Here is a 16,673-nt window from a genome sequence, read left to right as displayed (position 1 = left end):
TGGCTCTTATTTTATTGTGGCTTCTCCACCCTACTCGTTTGAATGCATGAGCATAAGTTAATTTGACAGGAGCTGAAGGAGCTGCCCACCTACAGGGAGCATGTCTTTTGCTGATGAAAGGCTCAGTTGTATATTATGGGGGGTATCAGTCAACCTATTGGACAGAAATGACATCATTTCCCTTGAAAACAGGAGGACACCTGCCCTATTAATGATATTATGAACAGAATTTCCAGAGATGAAAATGATAAATTAACATTATTTTCCCAAAGGCAATCAAGCTGTTTGCTGATAACTCAAATTGAAGTTAAGCTCTCCTCGTTTAGGTACATGAAAGTTAAAGATTTGCTTTTTCCCCACTGTTCCGGGTAGACAGAAAGGAATTATTTCTGTCTTTGAGCTGTCACAGTTGGTAAAAGCATGAGACACTTAGAAGTGAAAGAATTAAGAGTGGGCAAGTCCCATGTCAGTGCTCAGGACAGCCACAGCCAACAGAGGTTTAGATACTAAAAGCATTAAAAATAATAACTTATTTAAAAAAGAAAGAGGTGGGCTACATGGATTCGGTGCTTGCATTACACCACCAGAGTAAAGGGCCTAATTTTCCCCTTCTTTGTGCTTGTTTTAAAGTAGGTTCAACTCTTCTGCAGTCTGTGAAATGAATGCTTGGCTCAGACTGGCTGTGGTAAATTATCAGAAGGAGCTCAACAACTAGGTGTCTTTGACATGATGAGAATACCAAGTGGTTGATACATTTCTCACCCTGCAAATCACCATTTAAATGTTGTGAATCGGCCTGAATATATTTCTTTAAAGTGACAGTGCAACAGATTACTTATGGAGTCACTACAGTGGACTCAATACAATCTCATGATGGCTTCTAAGATGACGTCCTTGAAATCCAAATGTGCATGTCTACCTCTGAGAATTTCCTGTGTGGATTTTACAGAGAATATCTCATAAGCACAGCAGCAAATTTTGAAGTATTTTCAATAAGCGTCTCCCCTGATTATTAACAGTGTGAACAGAGATCCTCTCCATCTAAGGACCCGTTGTCTGGAAGTGTTTGGTGTAGCATGGCCAAAAAGACATGACAAGAATAATGATGATTCATTGCGTGAGTGTAAGAATCTAAGACTGATTTTCTTAAATGAGAAAATAATTATCAGGTTCTTGACTAGCCTCCAATTTATGAATGATTTAATGAAAAGGGAACGTTTTTCTTCTAATCCTGCCCCAGCACATAGGAAGCAAAGGGGAAAAAATGTTACCAAAGTGTACAAACTCTGTTCTCGACCAGCTGGGTATTGGTAACACACTGGTGCAAGTGGTTGAATTAAAAAATGTGGGTGGATTATTTCCTGGCCACTAAAATATTCTGAAGCAATCACACACTCTCATGATTCAGGGTGTAAGATGATCTCCTGCAGGTGCCAGGCAGGAACGTTTCCTTTTGGCTGCTGTAGTCATTACAAATTACGCTCTTGTTCCACCAAGCTTCTCCATGCGCCGTAGGAATCAGTGCGTCATATCCTGTCCCAAACACCACATCGCTGTGCGTTAGCTCCATGTTTAAAGTGACATCCCCCTACCTAACACTGAGAGTGAATATTATTGGGATACTTGTGAAGCGTTTTGTGAAAATAATTTGGAGGTCACCAGAGAGGGGCTTCTTGCCAGGTGCCATCAATGAGCTGCATTTTGGGATACTTTGCTTCAAAGCCAAGTGTCACACTGCACTAATTTTGCCAAAAGCCTTCCATAAACAAGGTGCTTCTTGACATCAAGAGACTCTGCTTACTTGGAACAGATTATAGATTGGAAGCCTAATAGCTCTTAGGCACATTTGATATACTTTCTCTTTCTTCATTCTCCAGACTAAACAATCCCACTTGAAGCAACTGATAACCTTGTTTGTTAGTGATCATTTTTTTATTTATCCTCTTAGCTACCAATATAGCTGAGGTAATGAAGCCTCATCCCAGTTGGACAGGGCTGTTTGAAGATACTTTAATACAGGTACAGTGATGTTAACAGAGAATGACAGTGTGGCTGATTCTCTTCGGTTCAGCTTGCAAAGTTGTCTTGACTTCAGGTCTTGACGGTTCTGGTACTGCTGCTGAGGACAAGGGCCAGCCCTGTCCTTCAGTATCCAGCCTCAGTTCACTACTGAATGGTAATCCAAGACCTTGTTAAGTGCTACATTTTGATTAGGGAGCATGGGCACGGCTACAGTTTTGTCAGGATTTTTTACAACTCGGATTGTTTCCATGAATGTTAATGCTGAACGGTCCTGACACTGCCTCTTGCAAACAAGTCATTTAATAAACATCTCAAGGCAGTTTGGGACATAGGTCTCACTGCTGGTCAGCAGAAATTTTGGTCAAAATATCTGAATTTGTAGCATTCCTTGCTGACTGCATCTTGTTGACTGATTAAAAGTGATGTCCCTTCCTCAGCAGTGATCTGAACGATAAATTATTCTCCCTATCTTCCATGTCTTGACAAACAGTGAAATAACTAATAATACTGTCATTGCTCTCACTGTTTCCATTTTTCTGTGTTAGGAGCCTGTTGAGATGATGCAGTCTGTTTACTTATATCTAAGATCGTACAACTTAGCAATGGTAACACTTGATACATGGCAGGAATTGAGTCATCAGTCCTTGTCATCAGGAGTCTTGGTTATTTGGATTATTGCTTGTACAGCCTATGCCTATTCATCCCTGGGACTGATCTTAGAAATGGTATAAGTTTCTTCACTTTGAGATACACTTCTGCTCTCTGCTTGGGTTGTTGGCATTGTCAGCTCCCATCATAGGGCTCAGGGATTTCTCAGCAGCCCAGGGTTGTGGGGATTTTATTAATATAAAAGAATAAAACAGTAGGTGGTCTATAATGCAGAGCTTGCAGGTAGTGGTGACGTCTGAGCTCATTAAAGACACGTAGGGAATCATCACTGTGAGTCTCCTTTGGCAACCGCCTCTTGTCAGGCTTGCTTGGTGGTCATGGAGGGTTTGTGGCGTTGTGCATCTGCTAAAATGAGCTCTGGTCATTTCAAATAAGTACTTTGGCATGAACTGTTAAAAATCCACAGTGAAACACTAGGACGAGTGTTATATGAAAGTATGAAAAGCTGCTTTATCCGACGATAAAGCGAAAGGAGAAAAAAGTACGTAGTAACAATGGAAAAGTGTATGTTTGCCTGAATTGACAATGCTTCCAAGGAAAGGCAAGTTTAACCTGCTGTAATACGAGGTCACTTCCTGTTAGTGAAACCCCCCGAAGGGAGGAAAATGTAAAGAGATACTGTACAGTAAAACAATATGCTCATTTTATTCAGAGGTCAAGGATTCGTAAAAAATAAAAGTCAAAAAGCTGCACCACCAGCAAAAAAACCCTACCCTGGGTTTTATACAATATTTCTTAACTCCTCCAAGATCATGTGATTTGCACAAAGTTGTTGTCTAAGAATTGAACTGTTGCCTCTTTGTTTCTTGCACGGAGGCAAAAATGACTTTCCTCCAAATGCAGTCCTGATTTGGTTCCTCTTTCTCCTATAAGCAGCTGAACTTTTTGAACTAGGATATGTATTCGCAGAGCTTTGCTAATGCAGTCGTGCTGCTTTCCCTTTCTTCAAGTTCTGTTCCCTTGTATCTCCCACAGCATTACACTCGCATGTCTTTGTTCATCAGTTTTAAAGTCTTTCTTCAGTTGGGATAATAGAAAAAACATATATTGCTAGTCATCCAGTTGCAATTCTAGCTATCCTCGGAGGGGAAGATATATTTCCAGTTTGCTGCGTGGGGATTTAGATATATGATTCCAGATAGTCTTAATGAGAGTAACAGCCCTAATTCCCCACACAGTATATTAAAAACGGATCCCGAATGTACAGAGTGAAATTCTGTGATCTTACCTTTCACTACCTTCGCCTTTTTCTTTTCTTTTTTTTCTTTTTCCTAAATATGATTCGCTTCTGCATTTGTTAGTTCAGGTCATTGGCAGCTGCTTTGAGGAGGGGGAGCTGGTCCTCAGGGCCCACGTCTGTGTTGCTCTGCTGTGTTTTCCTGGGAATTGAGGGCACCTGGGTGCAACTTTTGAACTGAAAGGTTAATTCAAGAGAGACTTAGAGGGAAGGTTTTACCAAACTGGCTCTGTTATTTATCTGATTATCTTCAATGTCAAACAAGAACAAGCAGCACCTTTTCTGATTGCCTTAATTAACCACAAAAAACCTAACTGTGAATCTAATGATGATTAAGATTTAGCTGTAATATTTGTACAAGATCCAAGGTAGGCTATTTTCATTCAGAAAGCGATATGCTTTTTATAATAGAATTTCTTAAGGAGTCTTTCTAAATTTGTTTTTAGACATCCTTTGGTTACCACAAAATGCTCAGAAGCAGCCGTCACCTCTGTGTAATTTCTGACCACGTTCCTGTGTGTTCATACCTGCATTTCCTAATCCAAGCCTTTACAGAGAACCCTCAGACCTTGAGGGCAGAGTGCCACTGGTGGCATTTCCTTTAGCAGGGAAGGGGTGCAGTGCAGAAGAGAAGGCTGCCTCCACTTGCACTGTATGTAAGAAAATTCCTGGGGCTTAATTCCCTGTTCCTGAAAGTTACAGAGCTTGCACCTGGCAGCCAACACATGCAAGCAGCTACTCTGGTAGTTAGGGATAAATGACAAATGAGTACTCCAGGCAAAAGAAAGTGTTGCTCAGATCTGTGTTCTAAGATGTCACATAGGAGAGGTGTCCAGCTTTTGTCCCTGCTCTGTTTTTTGGCACCTTGCAGCCCATCCTCACCGCCCCAACGATCCACCCTGGCATTCTGGATAGCGGTGCCCAGTAGCAGCAAATGGCGAATACAGGGAACACAACTGTGCTTGCTGAACAGCCTCAGTGATGAAGCTGTTCGGGTTCACAGCACACACATTTATTGTACAGACCATCGCTAGATATGAAAGCAAATGATCACCTACTGCGATGCTGTTTTGGATGAGCAGAAACTCTTTTCTGCTTCCCTCTTTTTTTTCCCTTCTCCTCTCTGCTTTCTGCTGGCCAATAAACAATTTTAATTTAAAAGATGATTTAAAGAGATAATCTGTTTTCCATTCAAGTTCTTTCTGTGGCTCAGCTGCCCTCTCCACCCCCCTATTTCTGGTATCTTGGCTGCCTTTGTGAAAAGTCTTCCTTCTCTGCTGCTCTGCAGTTACTTAATGCTACCTGCTGCTTTCTTCATCTTCTCCTGCCGTGCTGCCTGCTTCTACCTCTTGCCACAAATGCTCCTGGGTGCCCATCACACCATTAATCTGTCTCAATGTCTTTTCCCTCTGTATGTCACGAAACATTTGCAGAAGCACAGTTTGTAACTGCAGGTACAGGGTCAGTCAGGGAACAGGAGAAGAAAGCGCTGTGTAAGTGTGAGCTCCAGCTGAGGGTCTGTACAGGGCTGAGTGCTTTTGGTTTGTTGTATCTGCATCAAAACTATTTTCGTCTGAGAGAAGAGAGATGAGGTTTGTCAAAAGAGAAGGCAAATACTTGCAATGTGTGAAAAGCAAGGAGAAAAATCAGTTGTACCAGCAAGAAGGAGACCTTAGATGTTAGAGTCTGGGTGTGCACTTCCTTGCTTTGACCAGCTTTTCTGTTTGACTGTGAAATTGATTAGGATGGAGCTCATCTCAACGAATTTAATTAGAAAAAAGTTAATTTTTCTGCCCATACTTGTCTTCTGGGATCCCCCACTGGAGACTCCCTTGAGAAGTTGGCTCTTCCCTGTACTGGCATTTGAGTTGACAGAAGGAAATGTAAAATTACATCAAAGACTTTTCTGATCTTCATGGTGAGGGAAAGGATGAGCTGCTGTACCATAAAGGCTTTGTTTTAACCCCAAAAATGCAATGCAGGAAGACAAGGATGTAGTGTGAGATATTCAGACCACTGCAGTTAATTTATTAACTACTAGAATTAGATGAAGGATAGAGAAATGGTTTGAAAACACTCTGCATCTCACTGGCATGATTTGATATTACTTAATGATGATAAGGAGTGGTCTAACATAATGTGCCACTTCATCCCTTCTCATGGGATGGATCAGAGGACAAAGACAGAAGTAATCTTCCTTCTGTCCTCAGTCAAGACATAAGGAAGGAAGGAACATTTAGAGAGTAGAAGCTGTTGAGAATGAGTCAGAGGTGGAAGGAATTATGTAGCCACTTTAATAAAACTATTTGTCACTGTACACCAGAAGTTTACTGCCTAAAGATCATACAACCCCTCCCTGATTGGTTTGTTTTTATGGTTAGATGTGAAAGCAGTTGGTTGTTGGGCTTTGTTGCTTTCACTTCCCAAACCTCTCAGTTGCCTCAATTCACTAATTTTTTAATAACTATCAGTCTAATTCCTTCTGCATAAATCTTTAAGTCTCCAGCCTGCGTGTGATTAGGACAGACCACAAGCAATTTTTGCACAGCATTAAAAAACAAGAGTGCTTATGCTACGTGCACAGTTGTGTGGGTGCTGGCCATTCGGGGTCCTCTGAGAATACTCTGTAAGAACATAGAGCAGCTCCCATCTGCTTTTTTTTAATCTTCCTCCCACTTGTTGATTCTGTTGCCCTTTCCAAGCTGTCCCCAATTCTTTGCATTTCCTTTCCCAAATTCTGGGATTTTTTTCCTATTCTGGACAGTTCTATTTGTTCATGTGCCCATGCTTTTGGTTTTCTAGGGTTCTGCTGGCAGTAGTAGTGGTCTGTTTGAATAATCTTTTAGGGTATGTGGAGCGTAGAACTTACCTGATGAGTGCTGTTGCTTTAGGCATGGCAGTGTCCTGCAGTTGTTGCTGCCATTCGACATCCTCCTCATGAAAACTACTGCAGGATAAAGCATGTCTTGTACAAATTGGACCTTTCTGCTGCTAGTTTCCGCCATGGCTTTGTATAGAGTAGAAGGTGGACTTGAACATGTGGGAGATGGGTGGTGCTTGTGGGGCAGCCACCACACAATGGAGGCCTGAAAACACTTGGACCTTTGCTCTCTTCACCAGCCATAACTGGACCCATAGTTTTAATTTTGACCAGGTATAACAAAGCTCTTTCTGTCCAGTGAATAAGAGACAGGAGAAAGTCAGGTGTCATACGTTTGTATTAGAAATTCCTTCACTCCTTCCACACTGTCCATCAGAGTGAATATATATTGCTTAGAAGAGCAGCTTAGTTTTATGGGGTATCTTCTGATTATGTCTATCAGTAACGTTTGGTTGCGGTGCAGCTGCATGGCAGTCACAACAACGTTTATATCAGTTACAGCATTTAAAATATATGTCTGAAAACCATTTTGCTGGAAATAAAAATGATGAGGAACAGAAGGCTGAAAATAATAATGTTCCCATGCTATAGATATTTTTTTCTTGTTTTTCACAGGAAAGCAAATGCTGTCTGGAAGCCAGAAGAAGCAGTGCATCATGGACAAGAGAAGCAAAACAGCCTCTGCTTCTTTACTGGGCACAACACTGGATGAAGCAACCACAGCTGCTACTGATGGCTCACCAAAAAAGAGTGATCCCTCCAAGGACACCTCTGCATCCAAAGAGATCCAAGCCCAGGGCGTCCTGAAACCAAAAATGCCCACCTCCAACTGTACGTGCAATATAAAAGCTTCATCAGGAGTCCTCTTAGAAGAAAAAGTTCACAGGCAAAACCAGCTCCTAAAAAGTAAGGTACAAATCCTACTGTGGTTTTTAGGAATATGGTTTCAATAATAAGATGAGATCAGTCTCAAAGAAAAAAAGTGAAATAATGGAAAGTCAGCCCATTTTTGTCCAGCTTTAAGTACCGAGTATGAGTCATCTAGCAAGAGATCACATCAACTAATCAAACTGTGTACATTGCTATGGTTAATAGAAAACAAAATGAAAAGGAGAAAGATGGGTTTACTTTGTGAGTAGATTCAAGAAAATCCCAAGAAAACGTTACAACTGCTGTGTCAATCAATCTCAGCCCAATGGAGAAACACCGTGAGGTTATTTTACACCTTGTTTAGTTTTACTTCTGCAATCTTCTTTTTTTCCCTGTGATATGACAGCCTGAACTATCTGGGGCACAGTCATAGCGTGAAATGTCTTATTTGGAGAGATTTTCATGGAAAGAAAAAGGTTTCACAATTGCTTATCAGCAAGTTTCCAGCATTTAAAACATAATTCCTTCGAATTCAGCACTGTGTGGATGCCTTCTCATGTTTACTCAAAGAGCTAAAATGGAGATGGCGCGAGTAGTTGAATTCAGGCGTGGAGTTTTGTAGAAGACAACTGATGCAGGTTATATATAGATTTGTGTTGTTCTTGTTGGCGGTGGTTGTTTCATAGGCAGGTAGGGAAACCACGTCATTATTGACTATAAAGGTACTAAATGTGACACCTATTTAGGTGAGAGCAGCTGATGCTCTGCTTTTGGTGCCAGAAGTTAAACCATGCCATTTCATTAGCTAGGAGTGACTGTTTTATGTGAAAGTGAAGCTTCCACTCAAGTCTGTTAGAGTCTGAAAACCAGAGTTATTGGGGAGCTTAATTTTTATGTCACAGGTTTCAACTTTTTTTTTCCATGATGAGTTATGTTAACGAGAACAATCTTAGAGAGGAGGAGCAGCTCAAGCTTTTATAAGGCGGACGTACCCCAAACAGATTATTATTACATTATTTTTTTTAAGTACAATATAATATGTACAATATGTCATAAAGAGGAAAATACTTGAAGCTTATTGTAACCAAAAATTGAAATAAAACAGTAATGGGCTTTATTCCCAGATGTTTAGTTCTAGAAATCAAGTTATTTGGCAAGGAAGAACTAACTCCAGTGTGACTTTTCAGAATAGTGCATGTGGGCCTTTTCTGAAGTTAATTTATTATTTTTGATTATGCCTAATTCTGTCACTTTTTAAAGACTTGTCAACCGTCTGATTTTTTGGTTCATTCCCTCTTTTGGCCCTGACTTGTGCAAAAAATATCAGTCGTAGAGCAATAAGGCATGATTCTAAGAGTGGAAAATCAATGTTTTTCTCAATTCGGGACTTTGCAAATGGACAGCTTTCATAATAATGTTCTATAATGCATATTAAGCCTTGGTTTATTAGTTTTCTTCATGGAGTCATTCCACTAGCTAATGAAAATGTAGAAGTGATAGAAAGCAAACCACATTATCAGCAATGTAAAAACAAGAGTAGGGTTTATGAAAACCTCGGTATGACCCAAGAAAAATGATATGTGATTAAGGCCTACGACAATACATTATTTCATGCCGTTTGTGCAGTAAATTGAAATAAACTCTGAGCTGCAGAGTGATATCCTCTGCTTTCTGTGATGTAACTGTGTTAGAAGTGTCTTGCTTTTGGGAGGTGACTAACAGCAAATGGAGCTGAGCATCAGAGCGCTGCAATTACACCTCTGTGCAATGTCTGGCTTAATGTGAAAGATACTCTGTGTGTCACAGGGCAGCGAGTAGCACCTATAACCATAGATTTGATCTATTCTGCTTAATGAGGCCTATTAATAACACCTCAGCATTCTTATTTCTGAAATTGCCCCCTCTCTCTAATGAGGTGGAGAATTCAATGAAAAATTAACCGTGCACTCTTAATGAACTTTTAAATCTCTTGAAGGTGATTGCCAGTCCTGTGGTTCAAGTGGCAAAATGGAACAGCATGAGGAAGAGGAGGAGCAGGCACCAGCCAGCCAGGAAGCCCTGTCCTTAGTTTGCTGGCCAGGTATCACTCATGGGACACACAGCATCCTCCTGGAGCCAGATGTTGGCTCTGAGCCTCAGAAGGGTTCACCAGCCCCACTGACGCTGCAGGTAAAACACCCATTTGTTTTTAGCATTGGTGTTAATGCTGGGTTTGAGATTTTTTTTTTTTTTTTTCCTGTGTGATTGTTGCTTCCTGGGAACTGGCTGTGGACAGAAGTTGGCATTTCCTTCATCGTTCTCCTTTCTGCTGAATTTTGGTCACTTTCACTAGTTGCTTAGACTAGTTGGGGCTGCCTTACTCATGGCTGAGATCCAGGACTGCACTAAGCCCCAGCAGCAGTCATGCTTTCCTCTTGGTCCAGTGCATGTTGCAGACAAAGAAAGGTGTATGCACCTTTCTAACAGTGGAAGGGAGCAAAGGCAGATAGGAAGGCAGTTAGTGAACGTTTGTACAGACAAGGGATGATATTCATCGGGAATTTCTTGCTGAACCCAATTAGATGAATAGCGCTTTTTTTTTTTTCCTTCCTTTTTCTAAAACAAAGCGGTTTCTCTGTTTTATTTAGGAAGCACTCGAAATCCATAAGCCTCAGTTCATTTCCCGTTCGCAAGAAAGGCTGAAGAAACTGGAACATATGGTGCAGCAGAGGAAAGCCCAGCAGAGCGACACACCAGTCAGCACACCCCGCAAGCTTTCCTCGGCGTCCACTTCAAACAAGAAAAAGCAATACACTGTTCCTGACCCACTCAGTGGTGAGTTGTGTTGTGACCAGTAATGGGTCTGTAGCTGTTCTTGAAACCTTGATAATATTTAATACCTAATGTTTCTGTATTGATGGGAGCAACAAAGTGTGTGTCGTGGTGCTCAGGGAATGACGTCTCTGGTTAGTGGACACAAGATGTTATCTCGGGTCCATGGCGGCCTTCCTTGGCCATGTTTTGTCATTATCACCAACAGTTGTGTTCTTCAGCATGATACAAGTTGCTACTCGTTGTAGGCAAGCATCTTTGGCATCATTGTACCTATCATAGCTCACAAGAAGGCTGATCTGGGGAGTGGTGTTTGGGTCTTAGCAGCATCGTGTATAGTCTCACCACTTGACTCATTGAGCCCTCAGCAGTGAGCTGGTGAAGGTGGGCTCATCTGTCCAGCAGCTGGATGCGAGGCACAAATTGATGCATCTAAACCCTGCAATTTCCTAATGATTAGGCTGCTTTATTGCCCTCAATATCCAGCAGCTCCCTTACAATAGCATCCCTGTAAATCTTCCCTAAGCACAACATGGTAAACAAATCGCACACACTTGCTTTCTCTTTATTTTAATTGCCATCTGGATTTTCCTTAATTCAGTTAACTAACAAAAAAAAAAAACATTATTTAAACTGCTTTTTGGATTTAAACTTGTGGCTCTTTGAAGCCACGTTATTCTACTGAAAAACAAAGCATTTGTAAACATTAAATAGCCATACTGCATCTCTTCTTCTGACAAAGCATAATAGAGCAAAAGCCCACCTGAGTGATCTAAAAGATGACGACAGGCAAATGATTTCCAATGACTGGTAACACCTGCCAAGTCTTTCAATGAGAAAGTGATGGAACTCCACAACGTTGTAGTCTTTAAGACTACATCAGCTCTGCTTGTACCCCTCAAAACTATTTTATTTCCCTTGGCGTGCTTTATATTGGGGAATATTATTTTCTATCACTACATGTATGCTGTTTGGATGGATGGATATCATGTGATATCCATCACATGATGGAATCTATCTTACATACATAACGGGATTTATAGTAAGAGCTAAATAAGCACATGTAAACAAAGCAAAGATGAAGTACATTTTAAAGAGTTGATAGAATTCATTCAGCTCTTCAGTTATCCAAGGTAATTACTTTGGATTGAAATGGCTCAGGGATGCACTGCTCAGCTGCAGTCAGTTTGAGTCTCTGTGCCAGCCCAGCCCAGACCCTTCACTGGGAAGAGTTTGTCATTCTTCTCATGAGAAGTGGCAAGTATCTCTTTCTTTGTTGTCATCTTAAAAAGCCCCCCCCAAACCACTCTGTAAACACTTTGTGAAACAAAAAGTTGAAAGGTTAAACCTCGTTCTTCTTAAACGATGATTAATTTTTATGCTCGTTTAATGAGCAATAAAAGCATAATATTGAAATATATTCATTAATCATTCAAGTAAATTACTATTTCCCTCTCTTAGTGGTTGGTCATTAAAGATAAATTTGTCTAAAGAGAATCTGTAGTTTCCATAACTCATCTGCCTTCCTGTAGCCAAGTGTAATTTCCTATTTGTAAGATCTTAATATTTTTGTAATGACAGAAGTGTCACAAGTCTGTTGTTGGAGCATAACTATAATTAATGCTGTAAATCCTAGATTGCTGATAAAGCACAACTGTGTGGGCTGCAGTTCAGAGGGCTGTGTAGGAGTGTTCAGAGTATATTTAATTTGCTCTGAGTCCTGACAACTGGTATTTTAGGACTTCTCCTCGTGGATGCTATTGTGCAGAAGGATTAGTATCACTAATGAGTCCCAGAGTATGGGGTCTTTGTTTAGTACAGATGTTCCTGAACTTTTTTGGCCATGCTCCCTCTCACAGTAGCGCCAAGGGATTCCCTTTATGCTCACCAAGGTTGCTGGCTGCCTGTGTCCTGCTGGTGTCTCTGCTGATGACAATCTGTCCCACTGGGTTCATGGCCCTCATGTTCTCTTCTGCCTATCCTGCAGGTAGAAAGGAGTAGTTATCATTTGTTACCATCCTTATTCTGTATTAGTTGAAAGGCCATTTGAGCGTGTAAAATGTGCTTTTAAAGCAATGAAGGGCAAAAAGGCACGAGCTTCAGGAATATTCCTCTGATAGATTGTTCCATCAGCCCAAAATGTCTTTATTAATAATGTGAAATTATTAGATATCGCAGTTTTCCAATGTTTTGGCAGTATTGTTACAACTTAGAGTTTCTTAAAGGAAAATGAGCTGGCATTCAGCTTCGTTTCCATATAAGTACCAACATCTGTGCAGCTTGCATGCACCTTCTCATCCTCAAAATAAGAACGAAATCCAAGTTGTTTACCATTTTTAACTGTAATCCATGAACAAGACCTTACAAAATGCTGAAGGTATCTCAGAAAAGCAGAAATATTTATCCCTCAGAAGGCATTTCTGTCACAAGAGCACTTTGAAGGCAAAGAACCTGCAACTCTTGTGTTAGCCTTTGTGCTGGGTAATGTGTACTGCTACATTTCAAGTGCGCTAATTAGTCCAAGATAGACTACTCTACTGTTGACTATGTCGAACAAATTAGAGATCCCACTGTGACGAACTGAATAGAAACAATGTTCAAATAACTGGATTTAAATCTCAAAAACCGTAATGTAATTACTTCAGTGACAGGACTACCAGCTGTTTATAGGCCTTTAAATCTGCATAATGAACAGCCTTCTGATCTTAGAGCACACAAGCACTTCCAGAGGTTTAAAAACATTTCTCAGGCATGTATGGTTTTTTTTCATACCTTCCATTTTGCTTTCCTTTGGGAGCGTGATGGTTCATTGGAAATGGCATCATAAGTGGAAAGTCAACATTCAAACCCTACTGATGTGCCTGCTGTGTTTCTTTGGATTTGCATCCAATATTATTCCAAATCCTGTATCTTTAGTAATGTGTTGGAAGCAAGTTTATACCTCCTTAACCAAGCTTCTAAATCTCTCAAAGAAGCCTTATTGTAATGGCAGAAGCCTGGAGGGTGAGGATTGCTGTTTGTGTTTTCAAAGTGCAGGATCCTCAAGCAGCTCTGCACCAGGATGGTTCTTATTTGGGCTGCGTGTTCAGTGGGGAGAGAAGATGGCAATGGGAGAACTTGCACTAAGTGTACAGCCGGCAAATCCTGCAGCTGTAAAAGTGCATCCTTGTGGCCTTCAGATGCCGTTGGTTGCTGATGATATGTCGGCATCCACCTGCCCAGCTCTGCTTGTGTATGACTTCAGCTGTGCCATTTCTCAGGTTTCTTTTCCCTGTCGGTATTCGTAGCTGCTGATCCTGTTGGCACCTGGCCACTTGGTTAAGGCTGACAGTTGTGAATAAAGATTAAGCTGCAGTCAGGTAATTGAATTAGGAAGAGGAATGACCTATTTTTATGATATTATTATTCATCATATTGATTGCGGCAGTGCCTGTGAGTCAGATTATAGACACAGGCAGCGCTTTGCAGGGTAGACATGGGTTTGGGGGACATGGGACCCTCTGTGACAGCAGGGGAGGACAGAGGGGCAGTGAGTGGGGCACGTTCCCTCTATGCCCTCATCCTTGTGAACGGTGGGGAGAGAACCAGCATCTGTGCAAGGTGATAATAACAGGAGAGGAGGAGGGAAGGAGATGGGAGAGCTCAGGGAGATGAGCAAAAAGGGCAATTATAAGCAAGACTGAGGTCAAAAGCCTTTCAAAGTGTGTTAGAGCACATTGCCAATTAGTATCGAGTAGAGGAAGTCCGGGCAGTTCTTCAGAAAGCTTTTCAGGCAGATAAAAGCCCATTTTTGTGGATTTCTGAAGCTGCTTGCAATAGGGGGAGCATCTGAGAGAGGCCCCTGTGCAGAAAGGGTCCATCTCCCAAGGTCTGATGTCAAAGAATGTGGAGATAAATTGGGAAATCTTTAAATATGAAGTTTTCTGTGTGGATAATTACAGTGTTGAAACTGTGTGCATTGTAGCGGGTGACTTACAAAGTTCTGTCAGTTTGCTGGGGGATAATTTCATTAAGGTCCTGAAGTAGCCAAATTGAAAAGTGAATTTTCAATGATGGATTTTTTAATCGAGGAGTAGAAGGTCAAATTTGATCCATGATTAGAAACTGAAACTGAAGAAGTCAAGATTGAGAAGCTGTTGCATGCTTAACCAAAGATGAAATAAACCTCTTGATCAGTTTACATAGGCCTGTCATACATTCTTATTAATGATGTGGCTTTTCAGTGCTACGTGCACTAGTCAAACAAGAGTGAATGAATTAGGAAAGCCAAGATGGGGTGCTAATTCATATATTTGATTCTGAAGTACATGAATGCTCAAGTATCATTTGGACAGAGCAGAATGAGATGTTGTCCTGAGGGATATGGCTAGTGGGGCAATATTTGTGGTAGCTGGATGGATCTGGGAGGTCTTTTCCAACCTTGGTGATTCTCCCATATCGTGCCCAAAATGAATTTAGTATGAAAACTTATCATAAACCTGTAGATTTTAGTATGGGTTTTTAGTTGTTTTTTTGTTTGTTTTTAGAGATCCTAGTAGCATTTTCCACTGTTAAGACTAAAATAGTAAGGAGGATCAGAAGTCCTGACAGCTGTAGTGTAGCCCAGACATGGAGAGTTGGAAAACCCACGAACCACCTGCCTATGGCTCCTCTTGGGAGAAGGATCATTGTTCAGCTTTAGCAGTTGACAGAGATGAGCATAAAGTCCAGGCACTCTTGCCATCAAACCTTTAACTAATGGCTTATTACATTTCCTTATGAAGAATACCAGAAACTCATCTGTTGACGGCAGATGAAGTCATTTATTTCATGAAGTCATTGACACACAACATGCAAAACTCTGGGCAGCGCTTCTGGGTGTAGGCACTAGTTCATTTCTCTGGATGAATTCGCAGCCAAATGCTATGGGCATGCTGAGCTGAATACATGAAGTATCTTAGAACTTCTCTGGGCAAATGGGTTTTTGGTGACTTATTTTTTTTAGTTCAGTGAAAATCAGTTTAAGTAGAGAATCACCATTATCATTCCCTGGCTTTTCAGGAGCTGCCAATATGTCCTCAGAGGATATATTTCAGCTCCTAACACATAGAGAATTCACATTTATACTAGGGGACATATATATGTATGTATGTATTCTGATAAGCAGAGTTTAGCCCTTGATGAATTTTGTCACTGTTAATAATTCCCCAAGCAGGTATGTTGCTCATCCTGTCTGTGGTGCAGTTCAGTATGAGATAAAATATACTACACCGTTGACCCATTTATTCATTTATTTACATCCTGCTGAAGTAGCTTCTTTCTCCTGCTCTGGAGACCTTGCAGACCACTGTAGCACATTGCAACATTGGTATAAATGCTGGAAGTTCACTATTTTGACAGGGTTTGGCTAAAACACCAGTGAAATATTTCATGCCCATCTGTCTCTACTGTTATTCTTTCTTTTAAACTGTGGTGCATCACTGGAAATACCAAATGCCTGTTTTGAAAGCTCTTCTTGTTTATCCTTCAGCATAGTTTTCTCCCAAAGCATTACAGGGCTATGAGATCTGATAAGGAACTGTGATAAAATACAACCTAGAAGGCTCTCAACTTGGGGAATTTTCGACTTTATGTCTAACTTAGGCCTTCATTCAGTAAGAAGGAAGTTAATTCAGATCTTCATGGTGTTCTTGGCAGGTTGTTATAGCTCTGAATCTCTGCTGCTCCTCCAGATGGAAATATACGTTCAGAACTGAACACAAAAACAGCAGACACATTTAAACATGGGTTAATTTTCTCATTTAAAACGGTTTTATTAACTGTTCAGTTAATTTTAGAATTCTTATTCTAAAATCCCTCAAGGGTCAGCACCGATTTTTTCCTTGTACGTGATTTTCTTTCTATTATATAGAGACCTGAGAGTGAGATGAGATACCACACAAATATTTACATATGTGTAAACTTTCTGACTCTGTACTGCTTCACAAAGGGCATATTTATGACCAAGGTAGATTTCTAATTTTTCTTGTTTTTTTTTTTCCCCATGATCTCTTTTAAATCTTTCTTTCGAAACATTTGACATGGCTGTGCATGGGCTTCCCATCCAGACTGCAGGCAGAGATGAGTCTGATGCCCTTCAGCACATTTCTGTATCATCTGGAGAGCGTTATACTCCAAGTGCTAATGTGCCATTAACAGCTTTTA

General features: G+C 40.8%; 1 protein-coding gene across 1 annotated transcript in view; it reads left to right on the top strand.

The window, feature by feature from the left end:
• The window catches only part of C6H10orf90 (chromosome 6 C10orf90 homolog), a 56,486-nt gene that overhangs the window by 35,699 nt on the left and 4,114 nt on the right, over positions 1-16,673 (top strand). The window contains 3 exon segments of the mRNA XM_015867613.2: positions 7,425-7,715; positions 9,655-9,848; positions 10,307-10,493. Of these exon segments, the coding sequence (XP_015723099.2) occupies positions 7,425-7,715; positions 9,655-9,848; positions 10,307-10,493 (672 nt within the window).

Source organism: Coturnix japonica, chromosome 6, assembly GCF_001577835.2.
Source record: "Coturnix japonica isolate 7356 chromosome 6, Coturnix japonica 2.1, whole genome shotgun sequence".
Classification (NCBI taxonomy): Eukaryota; Metazoa; Chordata; class Aves; order Galliformes; family Phasianidae; genus Coturnix; species Coturnix japonica.
The sequence above is the reverse complement of the archived record's forward strand: the minus strand, read 5'-3'. Positions and strand labels throughout refer to the sequence as shown.